Genomic DNA, 15,791 nt, shown 5'->3' on the forward strand with positions numbered 1-15,791 from the left:
TCAATAAAGTTGGATGTGGAAAGGATGAAGCTCTATTTTCTTTTGCATGCAGATCATGCATGCTATTACCAATTTTAGCACTGCTGCGAGGAAGGGTGTCCGTGCGGTATAATTCAGGGCGAGGCGGTACCCTCACGAGCGGGCTTGCCTAGGATATACATGTCAATGCGAAGAGTAATACTTACCCTGACTGATGTAAAAGGAAGCTGGCTATGCTGTGACTCGGAATACGAACCGCACCCCCCACGCCCTATGGTAATGCTAGGAGGGCTTAGTTATATAGTAATAAGACATACCTCTCCCACTTAACTAGCTAATTGTTCAACCTTTGAAGCCCTTTTATATCGAGTTGTCGCCTAGAGGCATTACTACCGCGGGTATTACCATCTCTACTTGTATTCTTGAACCTGGGATAAGGCCTATAACTTAACTATTAGTATATACTAGAAGACTCCTTGCTGTAGCCTAACTTTGGACTAAAGTCTGGCTTGTCGGGGCTTCTAGCGCCTAGGCAGTACGGGCTCAAAGCGCATGAGATATCAAAATTGTCCTAAGTATAAGTCTAATAGACTAACAACCCTAGACAGACATCAGAGGCATATACTAGACAGTCACAAAAGAAAAATCCCAGAATCTCCACCACCTCCCAGCAGAATTTGCATCAGCCGTTCTCATTCGCAGATATATAATCACTATGGCGGTAACAACAATCTCATCCAGCAACTTGTTACCACCGGCGCCGCAAGGTTCCAACAAGGTCAGCTCCGCTCTCTATCCTTGAACGCGCTACCAGTCCGATACGTGGGATACACAACGCCAGTTTCATCCACGCATCTTAGATACAGCACCTTCCACATCGCGGACCGCTTCCAAATAAGTTTCCTCCCGAGCAATGATGACACGAACCCCATAGAATTGCGGGGCGCGTCCTCTCCTGCTAGGACAAGGTCTTTCCCATTAATGCTAATATCGATGTCATTGCTAGCTCGGCGAATTGAGGCTGTGGAGGGTGCGCCCGGTGGGGTTCCGGATTCCGGCTTCGCTGCACGGTGGAAAACCATGTTTGGCCCTGACTTGTTCAGATCTACTGTATACAGCAGTGGGCTGGCTTTCCCGCCCTCATTCACACGCATCTGCCGGTCTGTGGAGTCTGAGACAGAGATTTCTAGGGTTCGGGGGTAACTCTCGGGCGGCAGCGGGTGGTAGGGTGCGACATTCAATGCGATTTTGAATTTTGAGGCTGGATAGGAGGAACTTGTGGACAGAAAGTAGATTAATAAATGGGCTTTCACACGCTTACATTAAATATATAATGGACGGGTGATTGGAGCCCCGCCCCTACCCGCCATCCTGCTTCGCCTCGTTTAGGCGCCAGAATTACACCATATATCAATATCGAGGCATGCAAATGTATATAATATTATCACCCTTACACTCCTTATTAAACTAAGGTGTAAGATAACACCCATGTCTCTCTAGAAGTAGTAATTAAGGCCCCCTTGGTTCTTTTAGCTATTATAGGAACAAAGTAGTTCCATAGAGGCCTATCTTATTAGTGATACGCCTATTCACGCTTACCTCAATCCTCTAATCGCGGGGTAAATCAAGTTCTCTAAAGCAACGTGCATGCGCCCACGAGAACCCCATGCAAGCATCCCTGCACTGAAGGTGGGATCTCGGGAGGTCACCGAGAACGAAGCCAAGGCCAAGGCATTTTTAGAAGCCTTCTTCCCTAAAATGGCAGACCCAGAGGAAGATAACACTACACCACCCCCAGAGGAGATACCGTGGCATCCAATTACTGAACTAGAAATATACCGGTCACTCAAGGCCGCCAAGGGTACCGCAGCCCCCGGGGAGGATGGGATTATAACTCTTGTATGGAAGCACCTATGGCCATACCTCCGGACAATAATCACCACCATCTTCACAAAATCAGTGGAACTAAGCCACTATCCCGACCAGTGGAAACGAGCACGCATTATAGTACTTAGGAAACCTCGGAAGCCAGACTTCCGAGTCGCGTTCTTGGCCCAAGGCGTTGTCTTGAGTTTCCGATTGATCCATAGGTACTGGCCGCCACGTACCCGCGCGTCTTCTCCCACAGAGCTGATAACTCAATTGTGAGCATGGACGCCTATCTGAGCGAGGATGGGGTTAAGGACGGATATGAAGAACTCCTTATGTCGAACGTCACCGTCTCGTCCATCACCCGCGTGCCAAGCAACAACCACAATTCTCGCCTGGAGCAAGGCGAATCGCTACGGTTCAAGGTCTTGAGGAGCTGTAGGCTTTTGTGCGTGCCGCACGAGTCAACCTTGGTAGCAGTGCTCAGGGCCATCACATATGAGGCTCTCATTCCATGGCTAGGCATGGTCGCGCATTGGCGTCAGAGGGACTGGCCGGTAACTCAGCTGTCTGCTGTAAAATATATGAAGGGCAGAGACACGGGAGACGAGGCAGTAGAGAGCGAGCAATGATAGGCACTAGAATATGTGTGGTTTGTCCTGGTTTTGTTGCTAACGTGTCTATCATGCTTGCTTGACGCAATCATGCGAACAGTTGTCGAACTGAAGCGTTTTGCGTGTGGAGGATTATTGAGCGCGAAAAACCTATTATTTCCGCATGGCTACTTTGTTCGCCCTCACGTTTCTGCGACCGCCGACTCGAACAGCGGCGCTGAGTGCCCCTGTCCGCCCGCTCATAGACGGTTGAACACTGGACTGGGATTCGCGAGCGGGAATTGGAAAGATGTACTTACGTTCATCCTATGTCACCGGAAAGAGCCCTGCTTCCGCGCTCCTTCTTTTCTTGACAGACGCTTTAGCTTCGCCAGGTTTATAATCGCCATGTCTGCCCCCGAGTCTGCTATTATGGTCATGCCGTTCGCCGCTAGAGTCTTATCACTCTCTAGTCAGCGGCCGCCATGGATCCTCGCGTTCACGAGAGGTCGGGTGGCTTGTCTGGAATAATATGGCATGGAGGACATAATGAAATGTGGTCTGACATTCTGTATCTATCGCGAAGTAAAGGACTTTTATGTACAATCTTCAGGGGTGAATTAAACCAATATAGGAAGGAGATGTCATCGTAATCTCTCTATGGATCTGCACCAATCGCTGGATGTATCGATCGTTGATCAGAAGGTCGTAATATCGGTGTTGACCTCCAGTGGCGAATATTGACGATCAACTATAGGACCCACAATTCCCGACATGGCTCAAGTCCCGTTGCCGGGCCGGATCGGTTCTCGACAACTACTGTGTTGGAAGAACCAGCCAACGCCCTGGCGCCGCACAGTGTTGCCTTGGGCCTGACACGCGCTTATGCTCCCAGCTGGCGGGTTCCAGATGCTCTACGGGAACTGTATCAGAACTGGTAGGCCCCAATAGAACAATAGTGAAAATTTGCTAAGTTGGACCAGGAAGGATGCTATTCTCGAAACACATCAGATTAGCCTCTTGGAGTTCGCTCCCAGCGTCTCGACCACTCCGGACGAGATCACAATTACGGTGGAGAAAGCTTCGGCGCCAGCTGCCAACGGAGATGCAGAGCCACCGAAGTTGTTGGGCTACATATACTTCAACCGACACCGAGGGAGCGCGGAATTCACCAATTTCGGGTCTTCCCTAGACTATTCATGCCTCGAGATGGGGCACACAACCAAGAAGATGGACGATCGACTAGCGGGCGGTCACGGCGAGGGCCTAAAAATTGCAGCACTGGTGCTCTGTCGCGAGAGTCACCAAGTGAGAATTGCGGCGAATGGCTGCTACTGGCACTTCGGCTTCAATGGCAGGTCCAAAGCGAACTTCTTCTGCCGTCTGACCCCAGTCAAGGCGCGACAAGGCCCGGGCACCACGAATAAGCAGAGAGCACCGCCTAGGCTTAGTGCGCGAATTTGGGAAGACGTCTCGATAACTATCAGAGGTCTGCCGTTGCAGGAAGCTGACTTTGAGGCGTGGAGGCGCGACACAATCGACCTGGGCCCGATAGATGCGTGGATTCGGACGTCGTCGGGCGACCTGCTGCTGGCGCCATGTTACCGCGACCGACTTTACCTTAAAGGCATTCATATACCAGAGACTGGTTTCGACCGTTCCGCATTCCACTTTGGCTATAACCTGATCTCCGGGAGCGTTGGACGGGACCGACAGCGGCTTCTCAATGCCAGCCAGGTAACGGACCGTATCCATGCAATCTGGGAGAAGGCTATCACTCAGGACGAGGCGAAGATCCTACCCCGCTATCTCGAGCTTCTGCAGACTCATCCGTCGGCGGCCGATGCGTGTGACGCTGATCGCGTGGTAACCGCAACTGTGGCGAAGAAGCTGTGGGCGGCATTGCGTAGTGAGGCAACGGCCGCAAACCAATTCTACTGCCCGAAGTCCCGCTGTAACCAGGTATACTCCCTTTCTGCTCTTATCCTAAGATCCCAGCGTTAACATGGTTATATCTAGGACGACCCCATTATTCAGTCTGAGCTGAGGAAGAGACCCACCGCATTGCCGGATCTACTGTGGAACATCTTGCGGAAATATGATCTGGTGCGGGAGCCCCTGGAGGAGCTCCACAGCCGATTCAGGCACTCGCAGGAGGTTGACCTACCGGACACGACGTTCAGCCAAGGCGTCGCGCGCACGCTGCGAGCCTTGCTGATGCTGCATCCGAGCACAGCGGGTGTTCGCGTTGTGTTTGTTCGCTGTGACGCGCACACCGTTGACTTGGCGTACCAGGCGGAGGAGGACATCTTGTATGTCCATAAGAAATGGCTTCACACTCCTGCCCCTGATCCTCCCGCTCTGCCCCCCAGCATTGAGCGTACTACAACGGTCGACGTCTTTGCCTGCCAACACGTGGTGGAAGAGCTGTACCGCCGTGCCTTGACCATGGTCTTCGGCCAGCCTGACGGGATGCGGTCGGGTCCGAGTATTTGGCAGCTCCTGCAAATCGCCCAGCAGAAGCTCCGCCAGATGGCGTGTATAGTGCAGGTCTTGCGGACAGACGTTGCGCGGACACTACAGGTCTCCTTCTACACGGGTCACAGCCTTGCCTATGTGGACTTCCACGGAGCGCAGAGCCGTTATCTGGTCGTCCTGCATGCGGCAGGGTGTTTGTCGGCCAAGGATAACTTGGTGTATAGTGGACGCGACGATGTCTGTGATTGTCCACGGCAGAGCGTCTCCCTCCTCTCGCGAACGGTAGTGTTCGGCGATCTCGGGCCGGGGCCCTGGATCCCCGCAGTTGCCAAGATGTGTGATAGCAGCAGTCCTTTGGAGGAGCAGCCGGCTCACCCTTCCATGAAGGCGCAAGATGGCGCGTTGATCGGTGTGCCCGCGCCAGCAATCACGCCTTTGGGATGCGATACCGCTCCAGTAACCGGAGAGGATGGCTCAGCCGCCCCGGGCTGTGAGATCACCGTCACTGATCCAATGGGCGAAGTTGACCCTGTGGCAGTAGTGGTGGTAGCACCAGCACTTAGTCCTCCGCCAGCCCAGGTGGAGATTAACGATGATGCTGGCGAAGAAGATGATACGCTTTCTGAGGTAGAGACCATTGTCGTCTCTGATACTGATTTTTTCCTTGAGGAGATCGCTCAGGATATCACTGTCGCTAAGAGCAATAGAGATGAGGTACCAAACCATGGGGCTGACTGAGATTTTATTAATCCTCGCTCGTCCAATGCATCTGAACCAACAACGACGGAGTCTATGGGACTGGATCCAGGTTCTCTACTGACTGGTAATGTAACGGCCACCTGGCATTCTCAGGTTAAGGTTGAAAACGAGGAAACAGCGTGGTGTTCCGCGGACCAGGCAGATGGTGATGTCGGTTCGCCTCCAAGTCCTGCACCTGAGCTTACGCTGGATCTGCCGAAGAAAGAAACCGCTTGGTGGACCGCATGGCCTATACCGCACCACAGGGTTCATTCGCGAAACATCACGAACGAAACTTGTCGCAAACTGGTAAGTTCTGGCATTGACTTCCTCTAGATCTGGAGCTCTCGCGTTAGGTAAGTTCCATGTCTGCTAACCTAAAGTCATAGCTCGATGGTTCCCATACTCTGTGTAACCAATATCAGCAATTTACCAAAGGCAAATACGTGCAAGTGATGATTGGACCCGACGCAAGCTCTGGTGGCATCGGCCGCTGCATCCTCTACGTTCATGGGGTCCTGCTGCCCGTTCAAGGAATACCAAGTTCTCCCAAGGCTATTACCACACGGTACACTTTCCTTGTTGATCATCCCGTTTTGGGACGCGGGGCCTCAGATGGTAGTAAGACAGAGCTCCTGGTCCATTTCAGAGACATAGACCACATAGGGAAAGAGAGTGACGCGGAAATACTGGACACGCGCGTGATGGTTGTCATGGACGTGGGAGAGCTGGTTCCACAATCATTAGTGACATCCATTCCTGGTAGGAACCCTTTACCAGCCCAGTCCACGCGCAGTAACTCAGACTAACCAATCCATCTATAGACCCCAGTACTGGTTCCTCTGCTCGGATGGGTATTTGGGAGGGATCATCCGCGACCACACTTTTCGCAACGCCGTTGGCGTTGTCATCCAAGGACCAACTGTCCTCCTGTTTCTCTCCGCTTCCAGCTGCGGCGGTCTTAGACCTTTCCCCTGGCGATACCAATCTCTCTGCTGGCTTCGCGCACGCAGGGTACCGAATCCATGCAGCGGTTGGCTTCGATGCGCAACACATCAATCCTGGAAGGTAGGTGTCGCGACAGGGTGGTGGGCAGAGGCGCCAGGATCAACTCCGTGTTCCACAGTGCTAACTAGCTCGCAGGCACAACATGCAGACGCCGCTGTCTACCCAGGTGATGCTGCATTGATCATGGCTAACCCAGAGAGCGCGGCGGCAGTTCTGTCTGGACTGAGCGAGAGCCACACGCCTCGGATCGTGACGATCTCTGCTGGCGGATCACTGGTGGATCCGAGCATGAATCAGGAACAGCTGGACCCATGCAAGCTTTGCGGGGTTGTTGCGCGATCGTCTATCATCCATGCTGACTTTATTGTCCTGGTACTGCCGCGTTCTGCACTTGGAACGCCGGGCAGCCTTGGAAGTTCGCTGACACACACGGTTGAGGTACTTCTAGAAGCAGGATACTGTGTTACTCTACGGGCGATGTCTCAGGATTCTGGTCTCCTCCTCGCAGCACCGGGCGAGACAAAGCCACAATGGATTGATGGTACACTCTCGGAGCTAGAGGGCCTGACCCAGCCTCTCGAGCTGGGAAGTAGTAAAAGTGGGGATGGCCAGCATCAACTCGGGCGCCCAAGACACCGACCACTGGTTACCATTACTTCTCCTTCGGGGGAGTCTGCTGTGGAATCGGACTCGACCAGTGCTGAGCCAATTGCTCTGGAAAATAAACAAAGCCGTGGCCTGGTCTCTGTTAGGGCCGCTCGTAACATAGCAATAACCGTGGCACGGGTGATCGGAGAGTTCTCGAAGCAGAACCAGAGCGGTGCCCAGGTGACTGAACCTGCTGGCGAAAGAATCAAAAGGCAGAAGATGTAGTCATGCGTTATTACTCGTTTTACTTTTTCTTTGCTCTAAGATATATAGTTTGGTGCTTTGTCTAGTTGAATTTGAGCTGATTCAGGTATTCTGATACATCATGACCTTTCCGTAGATTTGGTTCTTGAGGTTCTTCAGGCGTCAACCCTGTGATTTGCAGACACTCTATTTGCTCAAGAGATATAACTACAAGAGGCCAAGCCAGCCATGGGGGATGTTGATTCATCTCCTTTCAGCTTAAGGTCTACAAATCACAAGGAATTGTCCAATAGCTTGATTATGTCCCATGAGTTAATGGGTACCAAGCCCAATTTACCTTGAATCCGGAGAGGCTCGCTACTGGGATCTCTCTACTGCTAACAGGAAATAGATTGTCCTGATAGAAGTCAAATCGTTCTATATTTTATGGTGCTTATGGCATGATGGTACATGGCACATTTATATTTGAGGAAGTACAGAGTTAACGCTGTGTCTGCGACTTCTCTCTTAACATTCACTCGCTGCAGCGCCGGCGATGTGGATCGCTAGATGCTTCAGACTGCTATACGCTTATTCATTGATTCCCTTGCTAACCAGGCATGTTACTTCTAGTACTGCTTGAGCAAACATCATGATGACTTACAAAGAGATACGCAAGATCACTTCCTCCAGGAGCGGGTAGAACGCGGCCTGGAGCTCCATCCAGCGTATTGGATTCAACGTGCGAGTCGGCCGGAAACCTTATGAGACGATCGTCCACCGTGCTGGATGCTAGGATACGGTGAATATAAACCGGCCTCTGCTGGCCAACCCGCCGTGCTCGGCTCACCGCGAGTTCTTCGACACGAGGGTCCGAGGAAGGATCCATGATAACAACCTGAGATGCCATCGTCAGGTTCAGACCTGAGTATCCAGCCCCGAACGATACAAGCATCAGCGAGCAGTCCGGTTCGTTCGTGAACGCTTCAACCGCGTCGTGGCGGTCGGCTGGAGTCATGTTTCGGTGGTAGCGGCGGAAGATCCAGCCACGCTGGAGGAGAGGGATTTCGATCAGGTCAAGCAATGCCGTGAATTGACTAAAAATGAGGATCTTTTCGCCATGACCCTGGTCCCGGACGTTCTGTACTATTTCCAGAGCCTTGTCGATCTTGGCGCTGCTGAGCCAAGTAGAAAGATCGGAGTCTGTTCCAAACGCCGTGGGAGTGGGATGTATGCGCCCATTCGCCGGCCCGGCAACCCACAGAAGAAATTTCCCTAGCAGCCTATACCAGCCCGCGGCCTCTGTCAATCCTTGGTCCGGGGCATAGTGTCTTCGCGCAAACGCGACATAATCCGTCGCCAGGGCAGGGTCCACTGTCACACGACAGAGGGGGCAGCGCATGGCAGCCCTCGCGTTCCAAGAGTCTTGTGGACTAGAGGTAGCAGGGAACATCGCGGTGAAGCAGGGATAACAGGCGCTGTGACCACAGGGGAAAAAGATCATCGGGTTCTCGACCGGGTCAAAGCAGACCGGGCAATCCCGGAGACTAGTGTTGTTCCGCAGGCGATGAATCACACCGGGGCTGAACCGGCTCGCATTCGTCTCCAGCCAGGCCTTGGCCCTGCAATGATCATTGATGATCTGCGGTAGCTCAGGGACGAGGAATGGATGGCAGCAGGCCTGCTGCAGACGCCGCAAAAGGCTGTGCACATGGGAAGTGCACCGATTGAGGAGGTTCGCCGCCTGAAGTTCGTTGAACTGGGCTTGAAAGCTGCGCTCGACGGCAATATAAAGTACCTGTTCCATGTCGCTGAGACGGACGTACACATCATTCGTCATGCAGGGTGGCAGGCGCAAGAGCGGCGGGCCATCGCCCAAAGTCAACCATGTACGTCGCAAGATGAATGCTTCTAAGCTCTGCCGCAGCGCTATTCTGGCATCCCTATCGCATTCCCGGCCATCGGAAGTGCGACGGAAGACCTAACCTGCGGATCAGCTGCGCCTGAATAACCTCCATCGCCTGCATAATAGAATTGGGTACTCAGCGGCAATTCTGGGGTGGAAAAGGTGCGTAGGTCGGACGACGGTGGATCCCTCAAGCGCCCAAATGCTGGACTTACCATGTCAAAGACATCGAAATCCGGGCAGGGTTGAACTCGGAGGAATTTCAACAGCGAATAGAGCACCCGTAGATGGTTTGTCAGGGGCGTCCCAGTCAGGCACCAGCGATATGTGGCGTCTATATCGCGGCAGGCTATCGCTGTCTTCGATTGGTCATTCTGGATACTCTGTGCCTCATCAAGGATCACCCGGTGCCAGTGACTGGTTGGTCCCAAAATCGACAGCGTCTGCCCCCCAGAAGGGTTACTAGCGGACGTCACCCAGCGGCGGCCCCGCTGCTTTCGCCCCAGCTCCGTTGCCATTACTCCATAGGAGGTCAGAACAATGTCATATTGGCTAAGCTCACTAAAGCCCACCCGTCGCTTGTTGCCGTAGAGAGTGTATACGCGGCCTCGACCGGGACAGGACCGGAGCAGTCGCTCAATCTCATGCTCCCATTGCTGGATCAAGGTCGCCGGTACCACCACAAGCGTCGCACGGCGCGCTGGCGATGGTGATGGATGGGATTCGATGAGTGCCAGGGCCTGGACTGTCTTACCGAGCCCCATATCATCTGCAAGGATCCCGCCCTTGTGGTCGCTGTTCTCCATCTCCATCATCCAGGCGAGGCCTTGCTTCTGATGCGTCAGTAGTGGCACCTGCAACTCCCCGCCCGTCCGGTGACAGGGATCGGCATTTAGCTGCAGAGAAAGCCCTTCCATCTCCTCTGGGCACACAGACGGCGCAGAAGTGGGAGGGGTTTGATCCGGGCCAGGCAAGCTGTAATATCACGGATTAGCACCGCCGGATGAGTGATGGCAAGGAAAGGCATTTACCATGGCGTAAGGCTACCATTATCAGCCTCCACCGACGGATCCACGGTGGCATTGTTCATAATAGTCTCGGGAGATACGTGGAAATTCTCCGAGTTATTTCCCGCCATATAACCTGTGATCGCGTCGTGAGCACTCATAGCATAAGGAGATATCTAGGCAGCCGGTTCGCCAAGTATGGCTGGGGCGGTTGTGGTTCTGATAAAAGCTCCGTCTTGATACGGTTCCGTTGTTTGACTTGGGAAGCTATCAGGCATCCACGGAACGAACTGCATCTCGCCAGGTTCAATAGACGGGGATCCCGGCGGGAAATGAAGGGTAGGGTCATCTTCCGTCGCGAACTGATGCTGATGCTCATAATCAGGCGTCAAAGTAAGTCCAAGCCCTTGCATGTGCTCTGGCGGATCTATAATCTCTGACATCTTGTGGTTAATATCGACAGTGCATTCAGATTGCTGTGACGGGTACAAGCTTCCGGGATGCGCCTCGTGTGGGTAGCCGTTGGACAGGAAAAGGCTCCCTAGCCCCTGGGGTTTGGAGGAGGCCTGGAATATATTAGGTGCCGTAGAAGAACCAGACCTATTCCAATAGGGGACTAAGGCTTCCAAGTCACTGTCAACCCTCTGTCGCTTCCGTGGTGGGTCCATCAACAAGGAAAGATCGTGCCCCTCAAGTTCACGTTTCGGAGACACACCATAGAACTCGTCCGGCGAATAAAAGCCGCTCTCTGGGTACGAGCCCTTAACATCCATATAGACGGTATAAACATACAAGGCGGGTGGGCGGCAATTAGCTTGGCTGGTGCCTGTTTTAATAGTCGTGTCTCACAACGGGTGAAGACACCGACTTCATGGTCGCCAGCTTGATCTACCAGACGGCTGTTGGCATCCAGACTGCACTCTGGCTGGACACAAACAGAGGGCCCACGTGTTGGGTAAACAAGGCGGAAAAACCGACCAGGTATGAACAGACTAGGAAGCCATTAGCAAAGTGACCACATGTGCTTAACATATCATTGATACCAACGACGGCTGGCGTTTGCCAACTTGCCACGAACATTCGGGGAACACCTATCGTGCGACCCTACTACCATTAGACAGAGCACCTCAATGTTGAGCCTTGTAAACTTTCGCCCTGTTTGCCAGGTAGCTCGACGCCAATATCTACCAAACATGCCTTGGATGATATTCGAGGGTTGAGACTGAGTACTACCAGAGTATGCCGTCCTAGATTCCCCTACTGTTGTACTTGACATTAGTAGGTATTGACTGGCAGCCATGGAGCTCCTGTCGCTGCCAGTGGAAATCCTTCTCCTGGTCATTGAGAATGTGAGTGCGCCATCCTGAGATCATGTGAAGGCGACTCGTGGTGACCGACAGACAGCTGTCGACAACGGACCTCTGGAGCCTCTACAACACATGTCACGTGCTGCGAAGCTATTCCGCCCCCTACCTCTTTCGCACCGTGCAAATCCGATTCAGCGGCGCTATTCCCGTGCTACTGAATTCCCGGCCGTTTCCTCTCCCTCGGAATCGTCTGCTTCGAATTCTTGCGGAATGGGGCGTCCACATTCGCGAGATGGATGTTTGGGGCGATGAAGAGTCAATCCAGCAGGAATTCCTCAACCTGCTGCCCTGTCTTGAGAACCTCATCACGTTCAGGTCCGTTCTTCCCATCCAGCGTGTGTAACTCCGCACCCAACGCTGACCAAAGACGGTTGCGGACGGCCACAGTGTGAGCTATCCCCCAGATGCCACAGCCTTCCAGATGCTCCTTGCGCAATTAGCCACCATGCCATCCTTGCGCACGATGAACGTGGACTTCATGTCGCCAAGGACATGGACGGTCCCGATGTCCTTCCGGTCTCTTCGCAGTCTATCGCTCTCCTGTATTGAGCACGAGCCCGGCATCTTGGTGCTGCCCACGATGCCCGCGTTGGAGACTCTGGCCCTCAACTTCTGCTGTTACTGCCTGGACTGTCCGCGGAACGGGCAGCAGCCCTGTACCATGTTACACCTGGACCGGCTCCCACGGCTACGCGCATTGTCCATTGCGGGTGCACAGGAGGGTAACATCATCTGTGGTGGAATCAGCCCTCAGCTCCGCGAGTTAGAGATCTCGTTTTCCAGTGGATTCAGCTTGACCAGGATCCTGGCAAGCCTTGGCCCGAATCTGGAAGAAGTCCTCATCTGCGACTGCGACTTTCCGCAGGAGAAGCCTTTGTCGAGCCAATCTTACCCAGCCATGAGGCGTTTGAGCATTCTCGACTCCGCCAGTAGCTTGACCGCCTTTGTTTCCCTCGAGCTGCCGCTGACGTCGCGGCTGATTGTGCGGATCAATGCGGACGATCTTGAGGATCTTCGGGCCTGGCCGCAAGTGGTCGAGTTTTTCCGCAAGCACGTCGTGGACCTCAGCTTGAGTGGGCCGGTGGACGCCCAGTGCTTGTTGGACCAGACACGCCGTTTGTCGGAGGTAGCGTCGCTCCCTGGCGTTCGACGAGACAGACCGAACTGGCCGCGACCGCCAACCGTGGAGCCAGGGGTCTGACCGGGGTGGAGACCAGCGGACGCGTTCATTGGCAGTTGCCGTTTTCCGGGCGCAGCTTTGCACTGCCACAGGTGAGCGACAAAGAAAGTGTCACGCTTCTGGCGTTTGAGCTATCAGTAATATAGTAGTAGTTAGTTACCGTATTCTACTGCCTAATTGTCATCCGGGGCACAAAGTTTTGGTGGCCACTCATATGAGCCAAATGTGCCATAATAGTCTCCCAAAAATCAAGGTCCACACAACCAAAGAGTTTGGACTATCTATAGCACCAATTACTGTGCATATTCTTTGTTTGCAGATCGAGACGTCTCGTTGATGCCCGGCTTGCAGCCTGAGCGCATTTCGCGTTGAGGCGCGTCGCGCTTCCGAATTCTCTGATTGTGTATGATCACGTGTCATGAGCCCAGGCGACTGGGTTTTTGCTTCTTTTTTCCCCTGAAGATTGTTTGAGCTCCTTGAGCATGATGCGCGCAATAGAATTCAACATATCCATGGACAACGACTTCCATCCATCCCCGTTCAGCCGTGTCCAGAATTCCGGTTTGACTGCTGTTCAACAGATAGAAGAGATGCTCACAAATTGTGCTCCTTAGCATATCAAGCCACCCCGACGGTTCTGTGTGTTGAACATCGAGACGAACTTCGGTTTCTGCTACACCTAGCCAGACTTGTGGGGGGCCTGGCTGATGTTATGGGTAGCAAGTCGAGTAGGCTTGTGGATGGTCAGATTCTCGGTTTGTCCGCTAGGTTTATCTGCGACTGTTGAACACTGACTGCCACGGGCCCGAGGTGGGTCAGGTGGATCCCGGCAGTGGAGAAGCGGGACCCGGGCAGGGGACAAGTGTTCAGCACTCGGGAGGGTTGGTCAATATATCAGCACTGATTAGCCATATGGGTCGCTGGTGGACTGTTTCCTGCTGACCATCTGAGTTTGTGGACGGTGCTCGTCTTGGTTGCTGCGTTTGTCTGCTAGGTTTATTCTACGACTGTTGAACACTGACTTTGTTGAGTGGACTGCGACGGGGCTGAGGTGGGTCAGGTGGATCCAGTCAGTGGAAGAAACGGGACTCGGGCAGGGGACAAGTGTTCAGCACTCGGGGAAGGTGGGTCAATCTGCGGTTATTAGCCATGTGGGTCGTTGGTGGATTCTTTCCTGCTAATTATCTCCGCTGATCAAGATGTGTTCAGCTCTTTCTTTGCTTGGATGTGTGCCCCTGATGATAGCAGGTAGTACGCCATTATCTAGGTCTATTTAGGTGTTGAACACGCTTTCAATCTCGGTTAGTGTCTGAGCTTTCTGGTGTTAATCTCATTGATAATCTGCGGAGTGAAACTGTGTACCTACCTTTTCAACCCTGCTCTTCCGCATTGTTGAACACTGGCTGATTGTTCAGTCTTGGGGCCGCAGGCCCATCTGGTGAGTTAATCTCCTTGCACTGTGCACGGAATGGTTGGACCGAAGTTGCTCAACAGATCCACACGTTCTGTGTTCAACGTCAAGGACGTCCGTCAGGCTAGTGCTGCAGATCCTATAGCCGTCGACCGGTTTACCTGAATCAAGGCGCAGACAGCAGAAGATCTGGCATTCTGCGAGCATTACTTGGCCATTACTTCGAGTATACCAGCGCCTACATTAGTGCCTCCACGGTATCGTCGTGCCTGGAAATGCGGTCTCGAGACGAATATACTGAACATAGCAATATATCTGATTCTTGCTTTCAAGGCTAATACGAAGGTCCCTTTGGCCATCACAGGCCGCGACAAATGCCAGTGCTACGATAATGGACCTTCTTCAATACCTACAGCGGTAGTGGGGAGAAATTAGAGACTCGATCCAAACGTAGTACAAAATGGGGCTCGGTGCTATATATCCTCGATTGCATAATCTACAGCTCTATGTGATGTACAGTATGTGCTTCAGGGCAAAACTCAAACGCGGGAGGAAAACCACTCTATCCAAACAGGTTTTAGCTTCATTGAGGATGCGATCCATCGCTCAACTACTAGGCTCCAGCACCACGTCAAGGTACCTGTCTATAGCTGGAGTTTCCTCCTTCTGCAGGAGGCAGCCATTCTGATGGGACATCAAGCAGCAGAGACATAACAACATCAATCTGCGCGGTTCGACCATCGGCTCTTCCAGACGCTATCATGACTTCCGGGGTTGGCCCCTGCGGCCAAGAGTATCTAGGTCATACTGTAGCTCTCTGATGGGACATCAAGCAGCAGAGACATAAGGACATCGATCTGCGCGGGTTCGACCATCGGCTCTTCCAGACGCTATCATGGCTTCCGGGATTGATACCCTGCGGCCAAGAGCTCTTAGTCACTCAGATTATCCGGTCGCTTAGGGTCTTTATATAGTAATTCCATATATGAATGTGCTAAATACCTGCCCCTGACTAATTGAGGGGTAGCATCAGCGGACCAGCGGACGGCGAGGTTCCGAATTTCAAGGTTTCCGCATGTTCAACACTCATGTGGCTAGCGCGAACCACGCGAAGCGCATGATCCACCAAGAGCCACAACTGTCTATGCTGTTGGACATGCTTTCAACCAGAATTTGACCAAGGCCAGGACACTCTCCCAGCTAATTAAGCGAACGGAAATTATCCCGAGCATTATTTTCATCACAAAATTGTCAAAACGATGGCTCTTGGTCCAAGAGTACTGTAGAGTTCATCTAACGCGGCGTCTATCTGTAAATACTCCTCCGATTGCTGTAGGTGCCTCTCAATATAACTGAAAAACCGTGCTTCTTCTTGAATGAGTCTTGGAAAAGCTTCTCTTGTTGCCTGAAATACGTATCTTTCC

The 15,791-nt window shown here is 52.9% G+C and overlaps 5 protein-coding genes across 5 annotated transcripts; 3 read left to right on the forward strand and 2 right to left on the reverse strand.

The window, feature by feature from the left end:
* The first annotated feature begins 522 nt into the window (after positions 1–522).
* On the forward strand, positions 523–1,285 carry BJX68DRAFT_238075 (uncharacterized protein). Its single transcript, XM_071040283.1, has one exon. The coding sequence runs from the start codon at positions 532–534 to the stop codon at positions 1,180–1,182; it is 651 nt and encodes a 216-aa protein (XP_070898516.1). The 5' UTR covers positions 523–531; the 3' UTR covers positions 1,183–1,285.
* Positions 1,286–2,926: 1,641 nt separating this feature from the next.
* On the forward strand, positions 2,927–5,657 carry BJX68DRAFT_276168 (uncharacterized protein; the record flags this gene model as incomplete). Its single annotated transcript, XM_071048030.1, has 5 exons — positions 2,927–2,949; positions 3,226–3,378; positions 3,425–4,403; positions 4,461–5,328; positions 5,377–5,657. The coding sequence occupies 5 exons, from the start codon at positions 2,927–2,929 to the stop codon at positions 5,655–5,657; spliced, it is 2,304 nt and encodes a 767-aa protein (XP_070898517.1).
* A 2,299-nt stretch (positions 5,658–7,956) lies between these two features.
* Positions 7,957–11,006, reverse strand: BJX68DRAFT_98122 (SNF2 family N-terminal domain-containing protein). The gene is made up of 4 exons (XM_071050118.1): positions 10,434–11,006; positions 9,618–10,377; positions 8,161–9,477; positions 7,957–8,106 (listed from the first exon to the last, which is right to left on the reverse strand). The coding sequence occupies exons 1-4, from the start codon at positions 10,568–10,570 to the stop codon at positions 8,092–8,094; spliced, it is 2,229 nt and encodes a 742-aa protein (XP_070898518.1). The 5' UTR covers positions 10,571–11,006; the 3' UTR covers positions 7,957–8,091.
* On the reverse strand, positions 10,323–11,312 carry BJX68DRAFT_98116 (uncharacterized protein). Its single transcript, XM_071050117.1, has 2 exons — positions 10,434–11,312; positions 10,323–10,377 (listed from the first exon to the last, which is right to left on the reverse strand). The coding sequence occupies exon 1, from the start codon at positions 11,180–11,182 to the stop codon at positions 10,586–10,588; it is 597 nt and encodes a 198-aa protein (XP_070898519.1). The 5' UTR covers positions 11,183–11,312; the 3' UTR covers positions 10,323–10,377; positions 10,434–10,585.
* Positions 11,313–11,707: 395 nt separating this feature from the next.
* BJX68DRAFT_267331 (uncharacterized protein) lies at positions 11,708–12,977 on the forward strand (the record flags this gene model as incomplete). Its single annotated transcript, XM_071045797.1, has 3 exons — positions 11,708–11,758; positions 11,814–12,091; positions 12,164–12,977. 3 exons carry the CDS (start codon positions 11,708–11,710, stop codon positions 12,975–12,977), a joined length of 1,143 nt encoding a protein of 380 aa, XP_070898520.1.
* Positions 12,978–15,791: the final 2,814 nt, after the last annotated feature.

The sequence above is a fragment of the Aspergillus pseudodeflectus genome (assembly GCF_044049435.1).
Source record: "Aspergillus pseudodeflectus strain CBS 756.74 chromosome Unknown BJX68scaffold_24, whole genome shotgun sequence".
NCBI classification, from domain to species: domain Eukaryota; kingdom Fungi; phylum Ascomycota; class Eurotiomycetes; order Eurotiales; family Aspergillaceae; genus Aspergillus; species Aspergillus pseudodeflectus.